The sequence below is a fragment of the Rhodofomes roseus genome (genome assembly GCF_022264815.1).
Source record: "Rhodofomes roseus strain CIRM-BRFM 1785 chromosome Unknown C8Q71scaffold_24, whole genome shotgun sequence".
In the NCBI taxonomy this organism is placed as follows: domain Eukaryota; kingdom Fungi; phylum Basidiomycota; class Agaricomycetes; order Polyporales; family Fomitopsidaceae; genus Rhodofomes; species Rhodofomes roseus.
Genome location: NW_025952980.1, coordinates 258,716 through 282,522, shown reverse-complemented (window position 1 = coordinate 282,522; position 23,807 = coordinate 258,716). Strand labels below are relative to the sequence as shown.

The following is a 23,807-nucleotide window of genomic DNA, read 5'->3' as shown; positions in this document are numbered from 1 at the left end:
CGGACGCTTCATTCTGTTCGAAAATGGGGGAGCGTAGGAAACAACTCTTCGTTCCCGTTATAGGGTCCAACGAGCCCTTCGTCACCGGTTTGTTACGAGACGCCTTCACTTCTGTCGTATGCGCAACGTTCTCCGAAAGCTTCCATTCGAGGGCGGCATCATCCTCGGGCCAAACGTTGCCTGGGGCTAGCACGTCGTCGAAGATGTTGAGGACCCCACGATGGGTCGAGCGTATGATATCCGAGCCAGCTCGACAAACATTACGCATGCACGCCAGACGAAGCATCTCCAGCAACCTGGTCAGCGGTTCGTTACCGGGTACCGTCAAGGGAGGATCCAGCATCAACCAGCAGAACTTGACCAGGGCATTTTGATCCATCTGCTGGGTGCAGAACAAGTGTCCGAATGCCATCTCCTTGAGAGGATGCCCGTGCTTGGTGTGTCGGAGAACGATGAACACCAGAAGCCAATAAAATGACTCTAGATCATGCCGTGCCTCATGAGTGATCTCTGCCCGCAGGATGTCGACCGCCATGAAGAAGATCGTGCCCTAGAGAGCGTGCCAGTGTTAGCCGAAGATACTAGCATGCTATGGGTATGAAACAACTAACGACTCGTTGCTTGGACTGATTGGTAGGGCCCTCTCCCTCACATATTTCATGACCGTGTTGAACACAATACTCATCCCATGTAGCCAGATCTACCTTGTCCATGCGTTGCTGCAGGAACGACTTCCAGCTGAAGCTCAAGTCAAAATCTTGAATATAACCTGAGAAAGGGGCATCCCTGGGGGCGATCATGACGTTGCCTTCACTGATATCGCCATGCAGGACACCGGCCTCGTACGCCTGTCGATGGCCTGTGATAAATCTCGAGGTCAGTGGAGCAATGAGCAGACTCGTCGTCGTAGCTGACCTTCCACGGCATCTCGGAGTGCCATAACGAGCTGCTTAGTAGACTTGAACTCTGCGAGGGGGACGCCGACCGTCTCCAGAACGATCCGCGTATGGTTCCGCTCGTTCGGCCGCATTTGCTGAGGCAAGTTGTACCGAACGGAGATGGTCTGATGGCCCGTTCTCATGTCCCGAGACGCACGACCTCTCAACCGGGGGTTCGCCTCCGCTTCTCGCCTTTGCTCCTCCTTGTCGCGCCGGCCGAGGTCTTCGCCGTGAACATAGGCTGCCACACCAAAGAACGGCTTACACTCTGCTACCTGCCTCAGTGCCTCATAGAATTCGAGCTCACGTTGGCGTCCCATCTCTCCCCACGTCTCCTTCACAATGTATCGCTTTCCCTTGTTCCAGTCCTCCTCTTCAAGCTTGAATGCCTCCCATACGAAAGTCGCGCGCGAGAACAGCTCCGGGTTCATGAAGACCAGCTTGCATGCCAGATACGTCGTTTCAACCCCCTTGTCTGTCACAACGATCCGCCGTACCTCCTTCCTCGTCTTGGGCATAGCCGCCCAGCCAGGATCGTGATCTCTCGCGAGAGCACGCACTAGCATCCGGTCAGCGCTCGTCCCCATCTCCGTTGTCGGGTCAGCTCCGACAATCCTGGATTGAGGTGGAATGGGGTGGAAGAGACGCCAGAGGAACTCGTGGAGGAGCTCCGGCCTGTGCTTGTACTCGAACTTGGGCGAACATATCGCACCTGAGCGGTCGAACCGAAAGATCCGAGCCAAGGATCCGTAGATACCAACGACGAAGGTGTACAGGCGGCCCTGGGAGAGCATGATGTTGCGCGCGTTCTTCGCGAGTTGTGTGAGTGTATCCGAGCGCGTTGGAGCATCTTTGACCATTGGGTCGTAGGCATCCTCAGACCTGAGCTCGAAGCTCAAGGCAACGTCCCTCCAGCGAGAGATGGGAAACTCCGGACGTACATCCGGAAATGACGCAACCACATCCAGCTTGGTCGGATGCTGCTCGTGTACAAACGGTTCGAAGGGGAACTGCATGATGCTGTGGCCATAGTTGTAGAACTGGGGTCGCACGGTAGGCGGAAACGAGGTGACCAGATGAGCCAACACCTCCACCTGTGGGCGATATGAGTGTTCCAGTGCAAGTGTTGTCATGTCGTGCATACTCACCAGGGGATTGTACATAGCCTCGTCACGTTTGCCGACAGGATTAGCATCAAGCAACGCGCTAGTTGGCGGCGGGCAGTCGGGAACAGGCGCATCGGATGGCACCATCCGAGCTAAGTAGTGGTTGATATCTCGCGGGTACTCTTTGATACGGTCAAGTATCGGCACGGAATACCAGGTCATCAGGTTCTCTGGATCGTTTTCCTCCGCGTGAGCCATGTTGCTATAGTTCTGTCGGGATCTTCGTCAAAGGGACCTCGAGGCGTCTGCCGTCCTTCACGTCTGTTGAGGTTGCTACTAGTAGACGACGCCAAGGGCCTCCCAGTCACTGGTACAGGGCTGAGGGTGATGCGAATGAAAGGTAGAGGTGCTAGAAAGGCGTGATTAGGCGCCGACGATGCACGTTGAAATCGGGGTTGAACGTTTTTGCATTGATGGCCAACTACCAGAAACAGACGCAGTTTGGACGCAGTCTGCGGAGATAGATCCGGCCCGTCAGTGGTGGTACGGCCGGTTCAAGGTCTACTAGGATCGCAAAGCTATGACCAATTCTGCTGGGCATGAGTTGCGCTGAGGTGCTATATATCGTTAGAAATTGTTCTGTATGCGCAGGTCATAGCCGTCCATCGCGCGTCGAAAAGAGCAAGAGAACTTGAAGGCGACTCGCAGAATTTGGGAGGCGCTCGTCCGCTACAGGCGTGGCTAGGTGCGCGTGTGGCTACAGTACTTACCATGTTCAGGAAGAACCACAACGCGCTGATTATGTAAGCACATGTGGCGCGAGTCACTGTCAGACTTCAGTGTTCGTGAAGGCCCCGGGCTGTCACGGTTCGTGAGCATCTCTCCAGATCTCTCCACGGTCAGCGACGGAGACTGCGAGTAAGTACTTACGACTGCTCGACCCTAGTGCCAGCTATCAACGCCAGCGCCCACCTAGCAAATATCCTTCTTGTTGCAGTTTCGTCGCTATGGCCTCCAGACCCGGACCTCAAATCAACCAGGATGCCTTCGAGCGTTTGCCGCCAGACATGCAGGCCGTCATGGAAGTTGTACTAGTCCTCTGTTACCAGAGCCTTGGCAGCTAACATGATGCGCATGTGCCAGAAATTTATCAAATCATACTATGAAAAGGAAAATAAGCTTGACCCTTCCAAAGTGTGGGATCACATGTCGTCACTGGACCCTGCGGAAATGCAGGTCATCGCATCCACCCTCGAAGGTTTGGAGCCGTCTGACGAACAATTGTCTGCCTTCGACTATGCGAAAGCTCCCATGCGCAGGAACTCGTACTGGGTCATGCAGCTCATACCCATGTGGTTCCAAGGGGAAGATCCAAAGGAGCGTCGCGATGAGTACTTCCCAGGAAGTACGCCCGTATATGACATCAGCATTAGTGCGCTACGTGATTCACGTTGTTGTTCATGAACTGACTTCGGGTGTTCTCCAATCGTAGATGATGACCAATACACGTTTGTTATACGAGAGACATGCCCAAAGGGTGAGCCATCGTCCGACTCGCTACTGAAGTATGTGCTATGATGTATATTCGGTGGGCATGTGACAGGCTGATGCACTGGGTCTCTCCAGGTATCTCAAACGGGCCATCGCCTCCCCTCTCCCACCGAAGACTCCTGCTATTCCCAACGTCCTATGGCTTCATCGCGATCTCAGTCCCCACGTCGATGCCCTTTGTCCGTTCCTAGACAGTCTTCCTGTGCCGTTCAGCTGGCGCATGCAGCAGCCGTAAGTGTTTCCCGATCGCTCAGGATGTCGCTGTTCACTTCCTCCAGCGACGAAGGGGGAGATGCTTCAGCATACCGCGGCGTAGACATGAGCAGCATCGCGAGGTCGATTAGACGCGCTGAAGAGAAAAAACGTCTCGGCAATGCCGCTTTTGGCCGTCAAGATAGTACCGCTGCCATTGACCATTATTCCGGCGCGTATGAGATTCTCGCAGACACTGTTCCCCGGGATCCTACGGACGAAGAGAAACCAGCGATCCGCCGATCCCTTGCCGTCTGCCTTGCGAACCGAGCGGCAGTGTGGCTGATGGCTGGGGACGCGGGGGCAGCTTTGCAAGACGCAAAGGACGCTACCGACTTTGACTCGGACTACGGAAAGGCGTACGAGGGCATGTCATCTTTAGTGCGCTACTTGGGCTAACGTAAATGCAGGTACTACCGCCAGGCGAAGGCATACTCTCAATTGGATGCCCGCGAAAAGTCAATCAATGTCCTCATCAAGGCGCTCAAAAGGCCGAAACTTGCATCCGACGAGGGCTTGATTGACGCACTCGTCGATGTCTATGGTGGATTGCCTGAATCAGTGGGTGGTCCAACGTCACGTATAGTAACAGTATTCAGCTTTATCGACAGCCCAATGAGCTGCGCTCGTTCTGCCGTCGCCTCTTCATCGACAGGAACGGCGACCGTCGTGCTCGAAAAGTTCCAGGCTTCGTGCGTAGAGTGGATGCGCACGTTGAGAGGATTCTGGGATCGGAGTTCTGCGCCACTGCAGTCTGATTGACTCTCCATAAGCTTCACCTTGCGCTCACGATCTGCACGACTTTTGTAACAATATGGCCTTGTGGCCATTAGCCAGTGTCCACAGATGCCGCACCGATTGCGGGCGGCTCAGGACACGAATGCGCACTTGATTCAATAGAGACACTTGTTCAGTTTTGGCATCGGACCACGTCAATTGTCAATCACCTCGATGATGACCCGAATGCGTCTGCTACTCAAGCATACAGGCACTGAACATTCTGCCTTGTGCCACTGTGAGTGCAAGCCTTCCGAATGGCAGCACGCTCATCATTCCTACTGCTGATACACAGATTGTTCGAAATAACCGTATGGTTGACCTAGACACACCACGCAACGTCATACAACGACATGACGCACAGGGCAACCAGAAGTATGTCTGATCAAGCCTTTGCATCAAAACTCGTCGTGAACACATAGACACACCTCGCAACACCTTTGCCCAGACCTGGTGTTACGCGGTCAATGAGTGAAAGAGGTATGCGGTCAGTAAAGACGATCCCAGACTTGAGCGACCAGTTGACACTCCATGGCGCACAGATGCACAACCACGAGATCGCCCAGGCGTAGCCGATGAGATGCGCGAGCAGGCGCGGAACCTTCACGCCGCTCCTCCGCACGATGCCGATAATGGCGTCCTCGAAAGTGATCGCGACGGCTTGTAATATGTAGAAAGGGAACGACGCGCCGAAGAGGGACGGGTCGACCATCAAGTCTCCGCCACAGTGGATAAGGCCCGAGATGGCGAAGCCAGCGTAGAGCTGTGTGTACGACGATGCCCATGTGCCGGGCCGTAGACCGAGTGCGCAACAGAAAGCCTTGCCGATGCCGGCTGTGAGCTAAATGGTGTGTGGGTGAGCCCAATGCCAAAACGCTGAGGTAGAACAGGAAAACGAAGACATACTCGACGGAGCATCTGATGGTAAGTTCGCCTGTCAAAAGGTTAGTCCATTCGTACCAGAAGACGTAGCGTGCAAGTCACTCACCCCCAAAACCTTCGGACAGTGTATGTATCCGACCAGCGACCGTAGATATCTGGCCAGTCTCTCGGCAGGGAAATCCCGAAGGCTACGAAGATCGCCGCGAGCAGCGAATACTGCATGGCAATCATACCAACAAGACTGCACAAGCGCGCAAGTATGCTGGCGGTAGGCAGGGAATGGCCCTGCGACAAGAGGACCATGTTCCCCCGCGAGAACAGCAAGTTCGAGCGCTGATATGATTGGGCGAGGTCGAGGAATAGGAACCATCGGAACGCGCTCGAAAGCTTCTCGCGTACGAACGACCATCGCGGCTGGCTAGGTCGCGGTGGCGTATTGGCGACCTGAGTGATGTATCAGTACAAACAAGATGAAAGGCGTTCCTCGCAACTCATACCTCGTACGACCATCCTACTCCTCGTGGACTGTTGATGACACAGAGCGCCCACCACATCCGGCGTAGGAACGGTAGCTCCTCAGGTGCAACATAGTCACGCTCATGGCGGAACTCATGCACCGGATTCGTGAGCCAGTTGAGTAGAAATATGGAGAACGCTTGGATCATGATGGTGTTGCCCGTAGAATAGTCTTGTTGGGCATCCCTCGTGGTGCATCTGTATGCTGATGCCATGAGAGCGTACAGAGCGGTTGTCCCTACGATACGTCCACGCCATTGCAGAGAGAACGCAAGTAGAGATGCGTGGCCGAGCTGAGACACCAACCAGAAGGAAAAGATAGGAAGAAGGGGTCGATTGTCGGCTGACATGGCACGCTGGGGATGCGACACTGCTCGGTCAAGAAGCACATATCCCGGGTGTGTTAGATAATAAGTACTGCCCTGGGACATCATGGCATGCCGCGTTGCGGCCCCGAATTCGTTCGTCTCGGAACACATGCCATTGACACTACCAACATACAAGTGAGCCCTGTGACGATTGCAGATATGACAAACTAACAACGACGCGCGACCGTCAGCAGGCTATGTGAGGGTCTGCGAATGACATGGACATACGGAGCTAGTATATTCAGCCACCAATTGACCCGCTCGGCAAGCTCAAGCTCAAGCTCTGAAATCGTGAGACTACTTTAGTATGCCAGTGTCAGCAGCATCATGATGCATCCGCCAACTTACTAGCACCCTTCGAGCTGTCATGCACGTATTTCTCTTATTTTCAAGAGAGTCTAACCTCAGGTCGTCCGAAAAGTTGTCGGATGCAAACGATGGCAGCTAGTGGACAAGGAAAGTGTGGGACATGATGGTCACGACGGTGGCACTGGCTAACAAACTAGTACCAGGACGACGAGACTAAGCGCCCGTCAGACCTAGTTAACGTTATCGTACTCTAGCCGCGCGAGACCGCTGAAGCGCAGAGGACTCCGAATCGGGGTCACGACGCTGAAGAAGACACTGGCCATACACCATCGACGGCAATTTGGGTGTGGCATTAATCATCCAAATATGCGACAAGTGTTATGCTGATTACACAGGCCCATGAGTGCGAGTACAACTGCTGTGAACTGTGAGAACATGTCATACACGTGAAACTTAGTAGCGCGATTCCCGTCCCGATAGCAGTACTAGTGTCATGCGGTACGCCAATAACATTCCTGCAGCAAAAATACCCTAATAATCGCGATTATCGTCTCTGGTCATGCCTCTGCATTGAACTCCCTCGGGACTGTAGTGATAAACCATGCACCCAAATTCGGTGCTACGCGGTCAATCAATGAGATCGGTATGCGGTTGGTGTCGATGATCCCGGCCTTCAACGTCCAATTAATCATCCACGGTGCGGAGACGCATAACCACACGATCGCCCAGGAGTACCCAATGAGGTGCGCGAGCGATCGAGGAAACTTCACGCCGGTCCTCCGAATGATACCGATGACGGCGTCCTCGAAGGTGATCGCGATGGCCTGCGAGATGAAGAACTGAAAGGAAGACCCGAATAGGGACGGATTGACCATTAGGTCGCCGCCACAATGCAGAAGGCCTGAGATAGCGAATCCGATATAAAGTTGGGTGTACGAGGACGCCCATGAGCCGGGCTGCAACCCCAAAACGCGGCAGCAAGCCTTGCCGATGCCTGCGGTGAGCTGGGAAACGGAGTCAGCATACAGGTAGCTTAACGGATGGGCGTGACATACTCGACGGAGCAGCTGATGATAGGTTCGCCTATTCAGCAGTTAGCTCGTATGCGGGTGTGTTGGCGTGCAGATCACTCACCCCCAGAACCTCCGAACTGTGTATGAGTCGGACCAGCGACCATAGACTTCCGGCCAGTCTCGCGGCAGGGAGAACCCAAGCGCTACGAACATTGCGGCGAGCAGCGCGTACTGCATCGCGATTATTCCCACAAGGCTGCTAAATCGGGCGGCGATATTGACAGGAAGCATGAAATAGCCTTGCGACCAGAGATCCATGTCTCGTCTCGAGAATAGTGGGTTGGAGCGCTGGTATGATTGGGCGAGATCGAGGAATAGGAACCAGCGGAATGCGCTCAGGAGCCTCTTGCGGACGAACGACCACCGCGGCTCACTGGGGCGTGGCGGCGTGTTAGCTACCTGAACGATATATCGATACAAGCAACACTGGATGAGTGTACCGCAACTCGTACCTCGTATGACCATCCCACTCCTCGCGGACTATTAATCACACATAGCGCCCACCAGACCCGACGTAGGAAGGGGATTTCCGCTGGCGCAACGTAGTCACGCTCATGGCGGAAGTCGTACACCGGGTTCGTGAGCCAATTCAGCAGGAATATGGAGAACACTTGGCTCATGATGGCGTTGCCTATGGAATAGTTTCGCTGGGCATCTCCCATAGTGCACCTGTATGCTGCCGCAATGATTGAGTAGAGAAAGACCGTGCCGCCAAGACGTCCAGATCGACGAGGAGACAGCGCAATTATGCATGCATGGCCGAGCTGTGACACCAAGAAGAATGGTAAGATTGGGAGAATGGGACGTTGGTCTACCACCATGGTACCCTCGGTAGACGGCATCGTGAAAGATTGGGGGATGTTTTTGACCTAGCTCGCTGCTAAGTACTCCTCCGAAGCGACCCCTCCCTCCATATTAGTATGTCTCACTGACTCCCTCGCATAGCTCCGATTTCGGATGTATTGCCTCACCGCGAATGTGATGGGCCCGGTGACAATGTCAAACAGGCGTCAGATTGATATGCACACGTACCGGTCAGCGTTCATGTAAGGGTTTGAGAAAGATGACATACGGGAGTACTGTACAAGCCGCCGACCGCTCAGCAAGCTCAAGCTCAAGCTTCTCAACTCCGCATATTTGAACGATATACCAAGTAGGCGCGCCCGCCATACGGGTAAGGTCGGCCGGAAGGCCACAGTTCAAAATCAGTGATACGGCCATGGTACGGCCGCTACCGAGGCCCGATCTGCTTACGTAAGCCACTCTGGCCGAGTGTTGCATGGCCTCGTCTGTGCTCTCCCTTAAATTAGATCATCCCCCATGTACTCTGAGACAATTAAGAGACATTATTGAGTGCATTATCGGCTTTCCAATGGATTTTGGGTGCTCTGTGGTATGGATTGTCTGTCTCGGCGTGCTGGAACTCCGTAAGCGCCCCAGACTCACGGTCACACCTGCCTAAATTGGACAGGCGGCGGACATCGGTTGCACTTAAGTTCTTTTCATCCGCAGCGATGTGAGTTATCCAACCATTTTCTGCGAGTCAACCAGATAGGTTTCAAAGCATTGCGCCCAATCGCCCCCGTGCGCAATGAAGACGTCGTCCACCGCCAGGTGTGACCGTTACCCGACGGCGCTTACCGAGGTTCCGACTCTTCCGGCTCAAATTTGAGATATGGACTCCCCACAATATATTCAGAAGCTACAATTCAACCCGATACAGATCAAGAATAGTCTGTAGCACTCAACAGAACATGAATTTAGTGAGGGGAGGCACGAATCGGAACGAGACTTTCGGCCAGGCTAGCTTACGTAAGCAGATCGGGCCTCGGCAGCAGCCACCTCAAACGGAAATCGAACCTAATCGAACTGTGGCCTTCCGGCGTACCATAATACGGGTGCCTTTCCTAGCAGTATACTGTGAAGGTAGACGAACATGTCGAGTGAGGATGTCGAACATCAGATGGTGAGAGCTATCGGACAATGAGAGGCAATGAGAGTGCGGGTCATGATTGTGGCGCATGGCCGGTGGGACGCGTTTGAACACTACGCCTTCCAAAAAGAGCAGATGTGGCGCCGCAACAGTAGGCGCGGCACTGTTAGGCGCCGAGGTCCTGACCTGTCCTGACATGGGGGTGGAGGCGGCGCACTATGTGTGTAACGGGTTTCCCGGTCTCGTACATGTGGTATCAACTGGATGACGACTACGAAAAAACGCGATGGATTTTCGCTGGAATGCGAGCCCTCGGAGCCTGGCTGTCAAGCTAGTCCAGAGCCATACCAGAGATGAATGAATTGGCTTATTTTATGAGTTAGACATGTTTTGATCTGCCAGAGTGGCAGGTCTGCTTCAAAGTCCTCCGTTGATGGAGTTCCAGCTGTCGATAAGTATACAGTTCAGCCAAAGGCGACATGTGATCACAACCCTGTTGGACAATTCGTGTGAAGAAAGGCGTCCCGTATTACTATCGAGGTTCAGCGCTATTATGGTATGCAACGGAGACTAAAGTTCAGCCTAGTCTTCAGACTAGTACTCAGCCGCCGTACTAAGAACTTCCACTTCCGGTTGCAGTTCCACAGCCATGAGCGACGCTGTTCAATCGCCATGTGAACACGAGGTAGGCATTGTAATCCTACGCCTCACTGCGATCTCACTGGAAGCCACTTTCGTCATATTGGCAACGGTGCCTTGTCACTGTTCTCCGTACTAGCGGTACTAGTACTCCCGCCGACACACGAGATGGACCGATGCGAGTATGTCATTTTCCCCATTCGATGTCTGCCACCAGACAACTTGGGTAACGCGTCCTGACATCCGACAACTTGAATAGTGGCGTATATAGTGAGCGTTGCTCATACAAGCTCGCAACGCATGTATCATCTGTCTGTTGGAACTGCCAGTGAGTGCGGCGAGTCTACCAGGCAGTATGTAGCTGAAGCGCTACGGAGTGTGTAGTAGTCCTGATAGAACCCATCTTAGGTCTTTCGACCTCCTTCATGTGGCTTGGGTCTCCGACTCGGAGTTCTGCGCTTGCCTTCCAAGCTTTCGGGACGAGCCCCTGCAGAGTCGCGTCTTCGAGGACATCCATTCGTACGAAACATCCCATTCAAGCGCAGAAAGCGTTTGCCATTATACTATTACAGATAGACTTTTGCTTTTAGAGTCTATACGGGGATTTATCTTGGACATGAACTCCCCCCAGGTGTAGAAGGTCCCTAGGGCAGCATCGAGAGCTACAGGATACAACGACCATGCGAATTCGAGAGCGGTTATTAGCGATAATAGGGTGCGACTACATTCACCTCTGACCGAAGGGAATACAATGTTCACAGGCATTATTGACATGAGGTTAGGAGATGGAGGAAAACAGAAACCGAGAACGCCGTAGCTCCTAAGGATGATTGGCCGGCGGTATATTACCTGCACAGATATCAGTAACGTATCCTACGCAATGCATGACGTAACAGTGAGACGGACTCACCAAACATCGAATAGTCTTGCATGTACATCGATTGCTGGTCGCCATGGCTTGAGCCCGGGTGCTGACTCCCCATGTCACCTATCACCGGCACGCCATAAGGCGTGTCCAACTGCGCCAGGGCGGTGTAGTCGTTCCAGAACTGCGGGTATCGTTGGCTTTGCCTTTCCGGGTGCCTACTAGCAGACATCCTCTCGTCAACCAACCCGGTACTGTACTGCTGCGGCAATACGGACGTCGATAGGCTTCCTGCGTAGTTCGCCATCGGCGCGTCCGAGGACCACCTATCGTACGACTGGTATTGCGCGTCCGCGGCGGGCATCTGTAGATTGTTCATGGCGAAGCCCTGGTGGACCGGGCTGGGCGTGCTGACCGGCTGGAAGTTCTGCTGCTGGCGGTAGAGTTGATCGCTCGTCAAGAGGCGGGTGCCGCTCTCTTCATCAGCGTCCAACGGATGCTCAGCCGAGCGCTTCGGCCTGTCTGAGCTGCGCGCGCGCAAAGCCGCCAGGTCTTGGGCACCTTGCGCATTGACTTTTGAACCTTGAAGAAGCTCCAGGGCACGGAACGCACTCGGCCACAGGTGTCGCATACGCTTCAGTACGTCCATACATTTGTGGAGCCCCACCCTCGCCTGAGCGTCCTCGGAGTACATCATCACTGATTCCCGATGTCAGCTGTATTCAGCGGATAGGCAAAGTGTAACGTACGGGTCGACACGTGCTGAATTGCAGCCGTGAAAACGTAATAACAGAAATACACCGAGGCGCGCTTAGCACTGTAGTTCCCGACGTAGACCGACACTGTTCGTGATATCAGCGGATTCTACGACGAGGTTTTGTATGAAGACTTACCGATAGAGGTTATGTGGTTGGCCGCTTGTACACATGTATCGTAGTTTCTCCTGGAGCTAGCACGGACTTCAGAGTCCTTCGACGCAGCAGACGCGGGTCGACCGGAAGAGTCTGCGAGGTGGCGAATGCTGAAGACGATACGTGAGCTGACAGAAAATGATCGGCAGACGGGTATGACTCACAAGGGACGATGCAACAGCAGTACGGTGCACCAATATTGCATGTGCAGCGTCAAGATGTGAGGGAGAGGGACCGGGTTCTTCGGTGAGGCGGGATCATACCGGAGGTGGTCAGGCAGATCCAAATACCACTTCGACAACAATTTCTCGAAACGCTGCAATTCCTGGTGCCGGTACGCAGGAGGCTTTATGGCATACAGGCATTGCATGATCATGCTTAGGATAATCGACAACTTGGCCGACTCGCCGAAGCACGAGATGACGTGACCCGGGGCCGGCGCGACGTCAGGGGAGCTGGGCTCCGCGCTATCGTCCTGTAAAGGAGCCGACGGGTGCGGTTGCCACAACTCAAGTTCGTCCTGATCATCGAGGGTAGGAAGCTCGGTATCGAAGTCGCGCTCGGCCACGGCGATCGGGCGACCTGTCAGTGACAAAGAGAGATCAACACCGACTTCAAACAAGGCAGACGTCCGAACGCACCGATATAGGCCGAGAGATACTTGTCCATAGTAACGCAACCATACCAAATGCATCTCCTTTCCTGCAGCTCGTTCGCCGAGAAGAGGTTCCGTCCGACGCTAGTCCACTTATCCGCGCTCTTGTGGAGACCGAGGTCCTGCGCCATCCTGACCGCCATGCCGACATACAGCCACGCCTGCGCCATCGCGCCGATGCCCACTTCGCGGTAAGCCATCAAGAGCAGCGCCTGGCACGTACTCGGGCGACTGGCAGCATAGCTGCTGTCCAGGATAACCTTCGCGTCCTCCAGGTACCTGTCACCTGCCGCCCACATGGAGCCTTCCTGAGGCGGCGGCACGTCGCCGCCAGTTTGGGCGGAGTAGCGAGCGGCGATGGAGAACATGGCGAGCAGCAAGACCGTCGGCACGCGCCCTCGTCTGTGCGTAGATTGACCGATTTGAGAGCCGGGAGACGCGCCATCGGAGGGCTCAGAGTAAGGAGAGTCGGCTGACATCGTTTGGCTGCAAAGACAAGACTGGGAGTTAGCACTAGTACAGGCACAACTCTTTGGATGCGCACCTGTTGCGGAAGTCCTCCATAAAGGCGCGCTTGCACACAATCGGCAACGCCGGGTGCACATACGTCCAGTAGAGGTCCAACAAGAGCTCCTGCGTCGCGCGGTCGGGCAAGTCCGGCGCAAAGTTGTCCAGGCCCTTCGCATGGTTCGCCGCCGTCGGGGGCAATGGCGGCCACACTCTCGCCTTGGGGAACCTCCAGATGCCGCCCTCGTGCCGGCCGTCCTCGCGGTCCTTCACGCCGAGCAAGTGCAGCCCGCTCACCTTCCCATGGAACCGCACGACCTCGTCCTCGTTCAGACTCAGCTGGCCGACCTCGATCGCGAGCTCGTCGTCCTCCCCGGAGGGCTCCGACCCCCCGGTCTCATCGTCACCCGCGCTCTCGTCGTCGCGCATGTCCGGCGAGCGACGCTCGCGGTGCGCCATTACCGCACTCGCGCCGAGGCCCGCGCTCGACTTCGCTGAGGCGAGCGCGGGGCTGCGGGACCGCGCCGACAGGCTGTTCACAGAGGGCGAGCGCGCGTGGCCCGCATCGTCGCCCTCATCCAGCCGCCTCCGCTGGCGCCTGAACGGTGCATCACCCGGCTGGTCCGAGCCTGCGCTGAGCAGGCCAGACGCGCTCGCCGGCCCGGCCGCATTCCCGCTGCTCGACGGCTGCGTGATGTTCAGAGTTGGCCGCGTCGGTTGCGAGGCCTCGGAGGTGGGCGACACGGGGTACTGCAGGCCGCCGCTCGCGTCCGCGCTAAGTGGCCGCACTTCCGCGTCGTCCAGGGCATCCGCGGCGTTGCCTGGGAGGAGCGTGTTGCGCCTTGCCGCGGCCGCGTTCAACCTTGCGATCACCTGGTCCTGCCATTCATTTGAGGGACTGCAAAAAATACCGACGCGATCGGATCGAAGTCAGCACAGTATCAGCAGCATTGCGAGTGAGGAGATGAAACGCCAGAGTGCGGGGTCTTCGGGAACATAGAACAAGATGGAGACGAGGAACGGTGGGAAACGTGATATGACACCGAAACACGGGCGATAGGAATGCTCAAAAGGGGATATTGCAAGGAATTACGTACTGGGTGCATTGCACGCCGGACTCGTCTCGCGGCTCTGTGGGTTGACGCGAGCGTCCGGTTTGGACTGTCTCGCCGCCTCGGGCCCGGCCCTTGTGCCCGTACGGTGAATTGTCCACGCGCGCGATGATCTCCTTCGCAAGTGGGTCCTGCGATATGAATCTATGTCAGTACACCGCGGAGCACATCCGAGATCCAAGCTGTGTCGCCATCAGGGGGTAATCGATGACCATACGTAGAACGCAAGAAAGCGTGTCTGCGGGCAGGATGGGTGCATGTATGCGCCCGGACTCGAGGAAAACCCGGTTTCGCCCAGGACCTGCGTCTCGGCTACACCTACCGCACTGAGACGCGAACCCCATAGGCGCGCGGGTCGACCGCACGCCGCATGCATCCCATCCCCATTCCGACACCCATCGCTCGCGCTGACAACGCCCCCACGGGCAGGCGACGGCCGTCGCCCAACTCGGACGACGAGCGCGCGCATGTCACCAGGCGTGCGAGCGATCTCGTACGTCATCGCGCGCGCCATTCCTATTGGGATTAAGAATCAAGCGTTCCCCGTCCCGCGACGCACACATTCCGCCTTAGATCGGAGTGTGATCGGTGAGCAGCGGGCGGCGGTCCCGAGGGCGAGCCAGCATGGACAGGGGCAGCAGGGATGGCTCACCTCAGCCATGTCCTCCAGGACACTCCGTGCGCGGCTATCCTTGCTGCTGAGAAGGATCCCGATGAGCGCCTCGGTCTGATGGAGGCGCGCTTCGATTGCGTCGATGTAGCCCTTCGGCGGGCCGCGTTTACGTGATGGTCCGAGGAAAGTGCAAGCTATGAGATTATGTCAGTATGCGGGAGGCGGAATGGGTGGGAGAAGGGGTGTAGAGCGGGATGTATGCGCGCAGAATGGGGGGGAGTGATGGTCGCCACGGGCAGGTGTGGTAGGGATGAGCGCACGAAAGGAGAAGAACAAACGAGTAGCAAAGAAAGACTGAAATGAGACTCACGCGTTCCAAGCATTACACAGTTCCTGCACGGGTCTTGTGCGCTACCCCGTTCGCATTTGCACTTACTCTTCCGGCACTGATCACAGGCCTTGCTACTCCGTCTTCGAATCTGTTTCTCGTTCTTCGCCGAGCTGCTCATGCTCATACCGCTGCCAATCACTCCTGATCCCATGCTCGATGACGCGGTGTTGTACGGCGGTAGGCCGAGACCACTGAGCCCTGGGCCAGGGAGATCACCCAGGCCGTCGTCCTCCTCCGCGTCATAGTCATCCTGTATGGTCATGGCATGGTGGTGCCCGTTCATGGACGAACCGAGGCCATAGCCGCGATCGACGTCGTATGCTTGCTGGTGGTGAGACTGCTGGTGTCCGTGGTGCTGCGAGGGGTGTGTTGGATGGTGTGTTGGCTGGTGGTAGGAGGAGGAGGACCCGGCGGGGGGGCCGGGCCACTGCTGGTGCTGAGACATGAATGTGAACGGCGCGGGGGACGTGCTGGTCGGGCTGGAGCTCGAAGGGCCGCTGCCGTTGCCGAAGCGGAAGATGGAAGTGTCCTGCGCGCTCGCGCTCTGGCTGGGAGTCCGGAGGGCGTGCGGCCGGTGCGGGTGCGGGTGCGCGTGGTGGGGGTGCGCCTGGGAGTGCGAGTGGACGGGCGGGAGGTCCGGGCTGTCCTCGAGCTTGACGTGGAGCTGCTGGGCGTGGTGGTTCGCGCTGGAGTAGTGCTTGGAGTACTGGTCGTTGAAGGCATAGCGGACGGAGTAGGAGGACGCGGAGGACGAGGGGAAGGAGGAGGAGGAGGACGGACCGGAGCCGGGGGTTGCGGGGTAGGTCATGGGCAACGAGCGTAGCCAGCGAGCGACGTTGATTAGGCGGTGTACGAGTAGCGTGTGCGGGCAGGCGAGGCGGCGGGAGCGAAGGGCGGGAGAGAAAGGTAGACTTGGGTCAGACGCGTGCGGAGAGAAGAAAGAGGACGACGGACCAGTTGTGGCGGTTCAGGCTGTCGGGAGAAAATTTAGGTAGGAGGGAGACCGGGGTCTGGTCTGGGGAGGGCACGCAACGCGCACGTTGTGTCTGGAAAGTGAGAGGCGGACGAGCACACCGAGCCGCTCAGCCCCGCTCAGGCCAGATCACGATTTGCGATCGTCCGTCGCCGCCGCCTTGCTCCCGCTGCGCCTCGTGCCCGGCTGCTGTCTTCTGATCGCCCGATCGTGGCGTGCACCGCTGCCTGCAGAATCTGAATCGTTCGCGGTGGCCAGCGTCGCGACAGAGAGAATGTCGTCAAGCGGCCCTCCAGCCCCCGCACGCCCGCGGTCCGAGCCCGTTTTGTCAGCGGGCCCAAAGAACTCGCCCAAACATGGTCAGTCGCTCGCCACGGCCCCATTGCCGAGGTCACGTGCACCAGCCGCCCACCTCCGCCACACCGAGGGCGTCTTCGCCGCCCCTCGACGTCGTCCATTTTCGTGTCTCCAAGGCCACGTAAGCCGCCCCATCTTCGCCCTGACACACTGCTCGACGTCCTCCTGCGCGGGACCCCGGGAGCGGCCAAGTGGCGGAGGGCGCGCGGTGGCTGCGGCGAGAGGCCCGACACCCGGGCGCGTCCTTCTCGGACATCCGCTTTTGTCCTCGCAATCACAGGCGCTCGCCTTCTGACCCGGAATCTTGTGTGCATCTCGGAGACTAACGGGATCTTCCGGGCATTCCGACACAGCGAGCCTGTGCGCTGTCGACTTCCCGGTTTCTCCACAGCAGACAAGTCGACATGCGTCTAAGCAGTGTGCAGTGACTGAGCACTGCGGAACTTCTCTCATTTTCGATGAATTTGACAACAACGCGATCTTACTGCTGGGCGATTCGTCAGCAAAGGTTGTCGATGTGCTGATTCTTGCAAAATTATGACAGCTCTATCCATGAAACAGCTTCACATCTTTTCAGAGCAAAAATCCTCATGGCTGAGCAGAGCAGAATTCTTCAGCGGCATGGTACGAATCGAACGCGATCCGTCGCGCCCCGAGGCCACCGCCGGCGGCAGGCCCTAATCTGGTCGGTCGGTCGGTGAGTCATCAGCGACGTTTAGCAGCGTTTAGCGTCGACTTGGCCCAGATCCCCAGCACCAAGGGATCTCGCTTAACACTCAGCTCAGATATAGTTAGCGTGCTTCCCCGTGCTCCTGGGCGACGCAAAGGCGACGTCGCCCGTCGCTCCCAGGAACGAGCAGAACATCCACCCCGAGGAGCGAACGCGAGCACGCCATGCTCGCGACTCCGAATTCCGAATGTCTCTGTGTGACCGCGCTGGGCCGCGATGTCAGCCGTGTGGAAGGCAACGGACGTTTCGCGGTCGCCTTGAGCGAACGCCGTGCTTCGGACGACGGACACGGAGCCCACGGAAGGGAAGGTTGCGTCACTTGACAGTCCCCTCTCCTGAACGGCGCCGCGCCCTGGATGACCGCGTGGCGGTGTCGAGGCCACTGGCAGCGCGACCTGACGTCGGCTGCGCAGCGGACGAGAAGCGCAGAGCACGGTGCGTAGCGACGAGGTGTGCGCCTCCACTAGCCTCGCGATAATATCTAATCAGATTCATTGCAGGGCACTCGTTCCTCTCTGCGCCGTTATGTAAGACAGGATTGGAAGGTCGCCAGGCGAGGACGTGTTTCACCTCTCCCAGCTGTCTGGCGAGGCGTCACACTCGAAGATTGCGGATGCGTCTATGTAAACTGTGCATCGAACGAAGAATGGAGAGTGGGGCCCGAGGCGCGCGCAATTCTATTCAATTGACGGGGACACCACCAAAACTTTCTTCGTTCCAGCTCAACTCTCACTGGAGTCTGGACTGCGTCTCTGCATTCGAATATCCCACCTGAGTCACTCATTTCTCCTTCCGTCGAACCGTTCTCATATTGTGCCGTCACCGGATCCCTCTGTGGCTTCTGTTTCGCGCCCGCAGTCCAGTAACGGTGCGGCCAGTCTCGCGTCCATCAGACAAATTCACGCACCCAGAAGATCGCGCCCTACACAGCCCAGAAGTCGTCTGCGGCCTCCTAATTGGCAAGGTTTCTGACAGACCGTCGGGTGGCGCGGTGACGAAGATTTCGCAGCCCGCGGCGCTCAGCCTGTGCGAGACCTGGGGCGGGCGAACGGTAAGTAGGGGCGCGCGCGCGGATTGGCTGCTCGGTCCGGCGAGCATGGTAGCCGGGCTTAGCCGGGCCAGATCGCAATCGACGGTACCCGTTGGGCCCAGCGCCAAGGCTCCGCTGCGCCTCAGTCAGCGCCCCGCTTGGGGACTTATCCCCATCCGGCCGCTGTGGTTTGCACGACGAAATGACAGCGAGAGCCTGAGAACGCGGGGGCACCGCTTCGCGTGTCTGCTGGCCCGCTGGGAAGACGAGGTGTCTCGTATGTGCGGCCCACGCGACACCTACCATGCATCCCGATGGTTTCACGGACCCAGCGAAGTCGCCCGCCACAGCGAGAGCCAAAGCCGGTTTCGATTTCGGTTGAGGCGGCGCGTCTTGAGCGCGTCCGATCTGGCAGGCCCTCCCCACGCCTCGGTGCCGAGAGGCACGCCCCCCGGTGATCGTCGTGAGACGCTATCTCGATCGCGGACAGGCCGACCCCCTGTCTCTTCGGGCGCCCGCTGCGGCGCGCCCTCGTCCCGGATTGGCAAGTCCGCCAGCGGATGGTCGAGCGATGTTCGAGCGATGGTCGGCTGCGGGCCAAGCCGCGGCTCGCCCCCTCTTCAGCCCGTCCCCCGCCCGCGGCAGCTATTAGTCCCGCTCTCGGCTGCACGCCCGCTGGGCGGAACGCATGTCCTTCGCGCATAACGGAGCGCCGCGCCGCACGTCCGCTTCGAGGGCCAGCAATTGTCTTTGGTCGCTAGAAGGATGGTGAGCATGCTGCAGCCTGCACACGCTTCTGGCTAGCTTGCACGCTTCTATGCGAAATTGAATTCATCGAGATGCGCATGTCGTAAGGTGAGGACGTACTCCGTGGTAAGCGGGTGTGTTCCGTCAGCATGTGCCGCACGCCGGCAGACGCTGCAGCATGCACTCACTGATGCATTTCAGCCACTGCGCGCCGCTTCGCGACTCAAACGCGTCCAACATTGCTCGTCTAGCGTACTAGCTGCGTAAGCGGCAGCAGCTAGTCCATTCGTCCGATGTGTCCGAAGCCTCCTCGATCTGTTCCTGGTGCTCCTCAGCTCCCGAGGCGACAGGAGGGCGGGCGACCTCGGGTGCCCGACTCCCACCCAAGGATGCCAGGTGTGACGACGAGCGAGGATCGGCAGTGCAAGTCTATCGGTCTTCCGGTCAGGGCTGCCCTCGAGCTCATTGCTACCCTCCTCGTCACCGTGCCCCTGTCTGTACTCGTCGCAACAGGGGGTTCTGCGTTACCGATCCTCGCTGACAGCTTGGGGCTGGTCGTCACTCATGTGAGAGAAGCAGGGATCGGCCTCGGTCAGGGCGTAGGTGCGCCATGATACAAGAATTTGTCCTATTTTGTAGACATTGCGGGGAGGCGAAACAAGAAATATTAGATTCCATATGTTCGAGTCAGGATGTGACCGTCGTACCTGCGCGAGGGATACTGTGAGAACGCACAATACCCCGCTCCGGATCCGCCGTAGTGTATGGATATACACCAGGACGGCCAGTGTCAAGTCACTGTCAAGACTGAAGCAGTCCGCATGCTCTTTGCGTCAAACCTGCCGTCAGTGCAGTCTCGCGAAGCGAATAATCGTTAGGGGGATCCTGGCATGGGTGACCCAGCAGGCCGCCGTCGAGTTGCCTGGTGAAGCTCACGTTTGGTCACTCTGCAGCCTGGACCCCACCACATCCACCCCGAGGAGCGAACGCGAGCACGCCATGCTCGCGACTCCGAATTCCGAATGTCTCTGTGTGACCGCGCTGGGCCGCGATGCACGAAGTAATACCAGTGAATCAGAGATGGAGATACAAGAAAAGCTTCTATCGGCGATGCGCACTTGATTAGGTTCCTCGACCGCGGAGGTCGGGATAGATCACCATCGGCCGCCCCACGTCCCCGTCGGTAATCAGAGATGCGGCTACTTACTTCCATCGATGTTTCTCTCGGTCGCAGTTGAGATCGTTGAGACCGCTGAGATGGGCCATGGCATTCGACGAAGCTGCGTACGCAGGCAACAGGCTGCGAGTTCAACAGTCAGCAAAGCAACCCCGAAAATCTCAGTCCCCTCCAGGCTACCCGTAGTTAACGTTAGGTGAGTTGTACTGCAACGTCCTTCCTCATAGCCTACTCAACCCGGCATTCCTAGCGCATCGCTCAACTACTACCAATCTGGATTTCACTGTGTAGATAAGCCGATCTGAATTCACCAGTCGTCCACTACCTGTGGGCCCACCGGACATGTATACTACCGTTGAGTACCTGATCTGACTTGCTCAAACCGCCTACCGCGAAGCTATCGTATTTACCCTTCGGATCGACGTCACCTTTGTCAGAAAACATATAAGCATGGAATCCGTCGGGCGACAGGGTTTCTGTCACTGTCAACCTTTTGGGCACACCACCGCGCTGGAAGTCCTTGTCCAGCCACGGTCACGCCGTCGCATGTTTCAAGTTGCGTCCGGGAGTCAAAACTTGCGACCAGGTCTGGGCAAGTCACAGTGATTCAAAGACAAATAGTAGATATACATACAATCATCGCAGGTCATACACAAGCCCGTTACTGGGCCTGGTTAGGTTGCAGCCAGTCACTGGCGTGTACGCGACGTCGCGTGCCTGACAAGCTTCACAATTGAAGCGTTACACCTTCTCCGCTGCGCCCCCGTCTCGCTCGCGTTCCTTGACGATGTTCTCCTCCCTCCTCCGCATCGCGACATCGACGTCTGCACCTGTGACCCTCTCAGCCGCCCCGCCGTCCCTCTCCCGCTCCTTCACCAAGGCTACCTCCTTCTCCTTTGCCATCCTTGCGAGGATCGCCTTCCCTGCCCTGCTCTCGTTCCGCCGGCCGAGCATGCCCGAGATCCACCCACCCACCTCCGCGAGCGCGTCGAGGTCGCCGGGTGTCTTGTACCCGCTACCCTGCAGTGCGTAGAGGACGTCCTCGGTTGCGACATTTCCTGTCGCACCCGGAGAGTAGGGGCACCCGCCTAGACCGGCGACGGACGCGTCAAAGGTCCGCAAACCCAGTTCGAGCGCTGCGAGGATGTTGGGGACACCAGTACCGTAGGTATCGTGGAAATGGCCCTGATCATATCATGTTAATTACTAGAGGTAATGTAGATAGAGTGAATAGGACACACCGCGAGCTGTGTGGCGGGCAGGGCTCCGGCCCCGGACATGACCGTCTCGAGCATCGACCGAATGTCCCATGGCGAGCCCGCGCCAACTGTATCTCCGAGACTGACTTCGTAGCAGCCCATGTCTAGCAGTGCGCGAGACACATCTTTCACTTTCTTGTAGTCTACCCGACCGGTGTATGGGCAGACGACGACGACGCTGACGTAGCTGCGCATCATGTATCAGGAGCTCTTCGAGATTGGAAGGTCTAGTACGAGACACACCCACGGACACGCAATCCTTTCGCCTTGGCGCGCTCTGTGACGGACGCGAGCCGCTCGAGGGACTCGGCGATGGTACAGTTCGTGTTTGCCTTGCAGAACGCGTCGGTGGCCGCCGTGAAGATTGCGATTTCATCAGTGAACGGGACGTCGCTCGGCGAGGCAGAATCCAATAAGGCGAACAGATTGTCGAGACCCTTCATGTTGGGCACCAGCACAGGGTAACGAACGCCCGGCAAGCGCTCCATTGTCTGGAGCACCTCGGGAGTCCCTGCCATCTACAAACAGCAACCGATTCATGCAGTGAGCTGAAGTCGTGCACGGTGAATACTGCCGTTACCTGTGGTACCCACTTCGGACTGACGAAGCTACCTGATTCGATCGTCTTCATCCCCGCCCTCCCCAAACGAGTCACCAACTCCGCCTTGACGGAGGGTGGGATGACGGCCTTCTCGTTCTGCAGACCGTCCCGCGGACCGACCTCAACGATGTTGACGACATTTGAATCGTATCTTGCCGCCGTTTGTAACGATCGTGAGTGCGCGGTATACCTTCGCCCACACGACTTCCGCAGTGTCTGAACGCGTCTGACATGCCCGGTGGACCATGTCTTGGGGTGCAGCATCTCCGACAGCATTACAAGATGGGCCAAACGATAGACTGTAGCCCTCCTAGTAGTGGGCGGGCATGAGTCACTGGTAACACTGCCAGTGCCAATATGTAGCAGCTGAGCCGCACCTTCTGCCTCCTCCGCGGCGCATTGCCATCAACCGACGCGACTCATGACCTCATGCTCACGTGGTCACCGCGGACACATGCCGCATTCGGCACTGCGCGTCGCGTCGCCAACCGAAGCAGCTTCACCACTGACAGCCTGAGCGTACGGTACAGTTACTGCGTCCAACCGCTGCGAAGCCTCCTTGCTGGCTCAATCACGGTAGCTCTTGTCATCAGGAAGGCAACCTGCGTTCTCGACCCGTTGTTCGAGCGCATGCAATCTATCTCGACCCCCGAGCGAACTTCACATGGAGCCCCGGATGCATCCCTCCAGGCGGAGGCGAAGTATCAAGACTGTCTTGCATGCAGAATCATCGGTAGTGCAGCCTTGGCAGGGCTAGGCGTCCACTCCCTCAACCAGTCACGGGCTCATCAGCCGGGCACGCCCATGGGGAAGCGAATCATGGCGGGACTGGGTATTTGTGCGTACAACGAACTCCTTCAACTGCACCAGCGAGCTGAGAGATATGTAGGTTTCCTTGCTGGAAGCTATCTACGCTGGACTAAGTGATGTACCGCTACTATTGCGCATATGCCTTCGAACAAAAGCCTAATCAGATTCTCTGTCTGTACCAGTACGAGATACTAGCACTTGTCCGAACGCAACATATGAGTAGAAGTGAAAGTTTCATGTGAGTACTCTGTTTTTGAACGGATACATGCGCGAAGACAATCAACTACTACAGTTGCTGCTTCATCGAGCTGTTACGCTCCGACAAGTGCCGCGGGAGCGAGAGCAAACATGCGAGGAGAAATCCCGCAGTATCGGCATCAATTCCTCTATGGTCTGCGACGCGTGCTTGGAATGCTCACATATGCTGTGAGGACTTCGAAAAGACTGTGCTTTGTCCTATAGAATAATTATTTTTGTCTCAGTGATCCTTCTTCGGTCGCAGGGCAGTCTTCTGACAGTGAATACAGTGCAGCCCGCAATACTGTTCGGCCATCTATCGCAAATACCCCGTGGGGGCTGTTCTCTAGTACGGTCCGGCACTCCCTTCTCACCCATCCTGTGGAAGCCGTAGACAAATATTGTCTTGTCTTACTGAGCAAGCCTGACGAATTGTGTCGAAATTGACATGGCTCACATGGTCCGACAGAAGCTCGACAGAAGCTCGG

General features: G+C 57.0%; 8 protein-coding genes across 8 annotated transcripts; 3 read left to right on the top strand and 5 right to left on the bottom strand.

Annotated features, from left to right (window-relative positions):
- Positions 1 to 157: 157 nt before the first annotated feature.
- Positions 158 to 2,071, bottom strand: C8Q71DRAFT_714969 (uncharacterized protein; the record flags this gene model as incomplete). Its single annotated transcript, XM_047921013.1, has 3 exons — positions 158 to 550; positions 612 to 859; positions 916 to 2,071. Coding segments are annotated over 3 exons (1,797 nt in total), but the record flags the coding sequence as incomplete, so codon positions are not given.
- A 1,107-nt stretch (positions 2,072 to 3,178) lies between these two features.
- Positions 3,179 to 4,605, top strand: C8Q71DRAFT_714832 (uncharacterized protein; the record flags this gene model as incomplete). Its single annotated transcript, XM_047920999.1, has 6 exons — positions 3,179 to 3,476; positions 3,537 to 3,609; positions 3,671 to 3,826; positions 3,874 to 4,206; positions 4,258 to 4,408; positions 4,459 to 4,605. 6 exons carry the CDS (start codon positions 3,179 to 3,181, stop codon positions 4,603 to 4,605), a joined length of 1,158 nt encoding a protein of 385 aa, XP_047774881.1.
- A 404-nt stretch (positions 4,606 to 5,009) lies between these two features.
- On the bottom strand, positions 5,010 to 6,372 carry C8Q71DRAFT_861464 (membrane bound O-acyl transferase family-domain-containing protein; the record flags this gene model as incomplete). Its single annotated transcript, XM_047927908.1, has 4 exons — positions 5,010 to 5,465; positions 5,531 to 5,558; positions 5,613 to 5,950; positions 6,004 to 6,372. The coding sequence occupies 4 exons, from the start codon at positions 6,370 to 6,372 to the stop codon at positions 5,010 to 5,012; spliced, it is 1,191 nt and encodes a 396-aa protein (XP_047774880.1).
- Positions 6,373 to 7,066: 694 nt separating this feature from the next.
- On the bottom strand, positions 7,067 to 8,957 carry C8Q71DRAFT_815890 (membrane bound O-acyl transferase family-domain-containing protein). Its single transcript, XM_047926110.1, has 4 exons — positions 8,225 to 8,957; positions 7,834 to 8,171; positions 7,755 to 7,782; positions 7,067 to 7,703 (listed from the first exon to the last, which is right to left on the bottom strand). Exons 1-4 carry the CDS (start codon positions 8,612 to 8,614, stop codon positions 7,257 to 7,259), a joined length of 1,203 nt encoding a protein of 400 aa, XP_047774879.1. The 5' UTR covers positions 8,615 to 8,957; the 3' UTR covers positions 7,067 to 7,256.
- Positions 8,958 to 11,204: 2,247 nt separating this feature from the next.
- On the bottom strand, positions 11,205 to 15,843 carry C8Q71DRAFT_714964 (fungal-specific transcription factor domain-containing protein; the record flags this gene model as incomplete). Its single annotated transcript, XM_047921012.1, has 11 exons — positions 11,205 to 11,908; positions 11,959 to 12,051; positions 12,103 to 12,230; positions 12,285 to 12,702; positions 12,762 to 13,261; positions 13,320 to 13,726; positions 13,823 to 14,180; positions 14,380 to 14,525; positions 15,047 to 15,201; positions 15,378 to 15,526; positions 15,560 to 15,843. 11 exons carry the CDS (start codon positions 15,841 to 15,843, stop codon positions 11,205 to 11,207), a joined length of 3,342 nt encoding a protein of 1,113 aa, XP_047774878.1.
- A 2,523-nt stretch (positions 15,844 to 18,366) lies between these two features.
- C8Q71DRAFT_284902 (uncharacterized protein) lies at positions 18,367 to 19,361 on the top strand. Its single transcript, XM_047917529.1, has one exon. The coding sequence runs from the start codon at positions 18,555 to 18,557 to the stop codon at positions 19,191 to 19,193; it is 639 nt and encodes a 212-aa protein (XP_047774877.1). The 5' UTR covers positions 18,367 to 18,554; the 3' UTR covers positions 19,194 to 19,361.
- Positions 19,362 to 21,153: 1,792 nt separating this feature from the next.
- Positions 21,154 to 22,548, bottom strand: C8Q71DRAFT_861461 (aldolase; the record flags this gene model as incomplete). Its single annotated transcript, XM_047927907.1, has 4 exons — positions 21,154 to 21,597; positions 21,654 to 21,858; positions 21,915 to 22,189; positions 22,252 to 22,548. The coding sequence occupies 4 exons, from the start codon at positions 22,546 to 22,548 to the stop codon at positions 21,154 to 21,156; spliced, it is 1,221 nt and encodes a 406-aa protein (XP_047774876.1).
- Positions 22,549 to 22,902: 354 nt separating this feature from the next.
- Positions 22,903 to 23,199, top strand: C8Q71DRAFT_714852 (uncharacterized protein; the record flags this gene model as incomplete). The annotated part of the gene is made up of 2 exons (XM_047921000.1): positions 22,903 to 23,110; positions 23,162 to 23,199. 2 exons carry the CDS (start codon positions 22,903 to 22,905, stop codon positions 23,197 to 23,199), a joined length of 246 nt encoding a protein of 81 aa, XP_047774875.1.
- Positions 23,200 to 23,807: the final 608 nt, after the last annotated feature.